Here is a 1,639-nt window from a genome sequence, read left to right on the forward strand (position 1 = left end):
CACAGTGAACAATAACGACACCAGACAATATAGTTTCCAACACCTTATTTTAATTGAAAAACCTATTTTATATACTATCAAAAGTAATAAATAAGTCATTATTTATGACTTTTGTCTCAACTGAGACAAAAACATATCAAATGATGTAAAAAGATTGACTGATTTCATCTCCGAACAGCAACTTCGGCTTTTTTTTTTGTAGTTCAAACAAAGAGGAAAAAAACTAGAGGCCACAGGGTGTGGTCGCCAGCAGGACTGATCGACTCAGTTGAGGATACCATCTTTAATTACACACCTCAGTTTTCCTGTAAACCCGATGCGACATATTAAGTTCAATATCTTCAAGTATTATGTTTCCTCAGCCCTCAGGCACACCAAAGCATCCACCTGAAGTGGTTAAAGGCACACAGCATGCAGTCCATATGTGGGTAAATAAAATATACGACACGTTAGCACTCTGTTTGGAAACTTTGGGTAGATTGCAGAGCAGACTGAGTGTTCGAGTCCAAAGGGTTTGACTTCACATTCAGCCACTTAAGTGCCGGCATGTCGGACAACTTCTCAACCGGGATTTCTGTGGGTTAAAAAAAAAAAACAGTTAACTTCAACTCAAACAAAACCGTCTAAGAATATTCAGCCCCTCAAGCGAGTGTTCATTTTTTATTTGGGTGGGGTTGTATGAGGTACTTATACATAGTCAGTGTATTATCTATAGCAGATGGCGGTCCGCATGCCTTAATTTTGGAGAGCATGGATTGACATCACTTATCTTTTAAATCTTTGATCGAAATGAGCTAATTGGTTTGATTTCTTTTGAAAACATGGCGGGAAAAGGCAATGGGCAACTTGGCAAAGAAATGTCCCACAAATTGCAAGAATTTAGTAGATTTAAAAAAAGTATTTTTTAAAAAAGCTTAGAGAAGAATGACCAGAAATCTATATTTCTAATTATCGTAATTAGATGTTTATTTTTCAGAATAATATTACTATAAATTTTAAGCACTTTGTTTCATTTTTTTTTTTTTTTATAGTTTTCTTGCGTTTTGTTGTTGTCTTACTAGTTTTTGGGTCATTTCCTCTTAAATTGCTTGCTGTCTTCTTTTTCTTTGAGAGAAATCAAGCCCGTTTCCAGGTTTCAGAGGGTTCATATATTATTATTATTATTACCAGCGATGCTGTTTCCCTCCAGGTTAATCCTCTCCAGCGTTGCTATCTCAGTGAGCTTATCAGGGAAGATGGAGAAGCTGTTATTAGCCAGATTGATGCAGGTCAAATGCCCCATTTCTCCCACAGTGTCAGGCAGTTTGGTGAGAACATTTCCTCGAAGGTCCAGCTCTGAAATATATATGTAATATTTCAACATACACGTTAAAGAGGGGTTGCTTCACTGTTCTCCTTTCACAGTATAAAGTCATTCTGTCAACATTTGTGAACATACGACATTATTTTCTTGAGTACTGATTGCATGGATAAAATATTTGCTGTGGTATTAATCACTACCTCTCAACTGAGTGAAGGTTGAAAAAAACTTGCTGGAAATGGCCTTCATCTCATTGTCAGCCAGTGTGATAACGCGTATGTTTTCTGAGACACTCCTCAAGACCTTGAACACGCCGTCTGGGAAAGAAATGAGCTTGCA

The 1,639-nt window shown here is 37.2% G+C and overlaps 1 protein-coding gene across 1 annotated transcript; it reads right to left on the bottom strand.

Annotated features, from left to right (window-relative positions):
* Positions 1–43: 43 nt before the first annotated feature.
* Positions 44–1,633, bottom strand: lrrc20 (leucine rich repeat containing 20). The gene is made up of 3 exons (XM_042515102.1): positions 1,501–1,633; positions 1,168–1,335; positions 44–574 (listed from the first exon to the last, which is right to left on the bottom strand). Exons 1-3 carry the CDS (start codon positions 1,547–1,549, stop codon positions 450–452), a joined length of 342 nt encoding a protein of 113 aa, XP_042371036.1. The 5' UTR covers positions 1,550–1,633; the 3' UTR covers positions 44–449.
* Positions 1,634–1,639: the final 6 nt, after the last annotated feature.

Source organism: Plectropomus leopardus, unplaced genomic scaffold (assembly GCF_008729295.1).
Source record: "Plectropomus leopardus isolate mb unplaced genomic scaffold, YSFRI_Pleo_2.0 unplaced_scaffold17774, whole genome shotgun sequence".
In the NCBI taxonomy this organism is placed as follows: domain Eukaryota; kingdom Metazoa; phylum Chordata; class Actinopteri; order Perciformes; family Serranidae; genus Plectropomus; species Plectropomus leopardus.

Coding starts and splice junctions, on each gene's coding strand:
- lrrc20 (XM_042515102.1), bottom strand. CDS start 1,549: ATGAAGGCCATTTCCAGCAAGTTTTTTTCAACCTTCACTCAGTTGAGA. Junction 1,336..1,500: donor AACCTTCACTCAGTTGAGAG/GTAGTGATTAAT, acceptor TATATATTTCAG/AGCTGGACCTTCGAGGAAAT. Junction 575..1,167: donor GGAGGGAAACAGCATCGCTG/GTAATAATAATA, acceptor TTTAACCCACAG/AAATCCCGGTTGAGAAGTTG.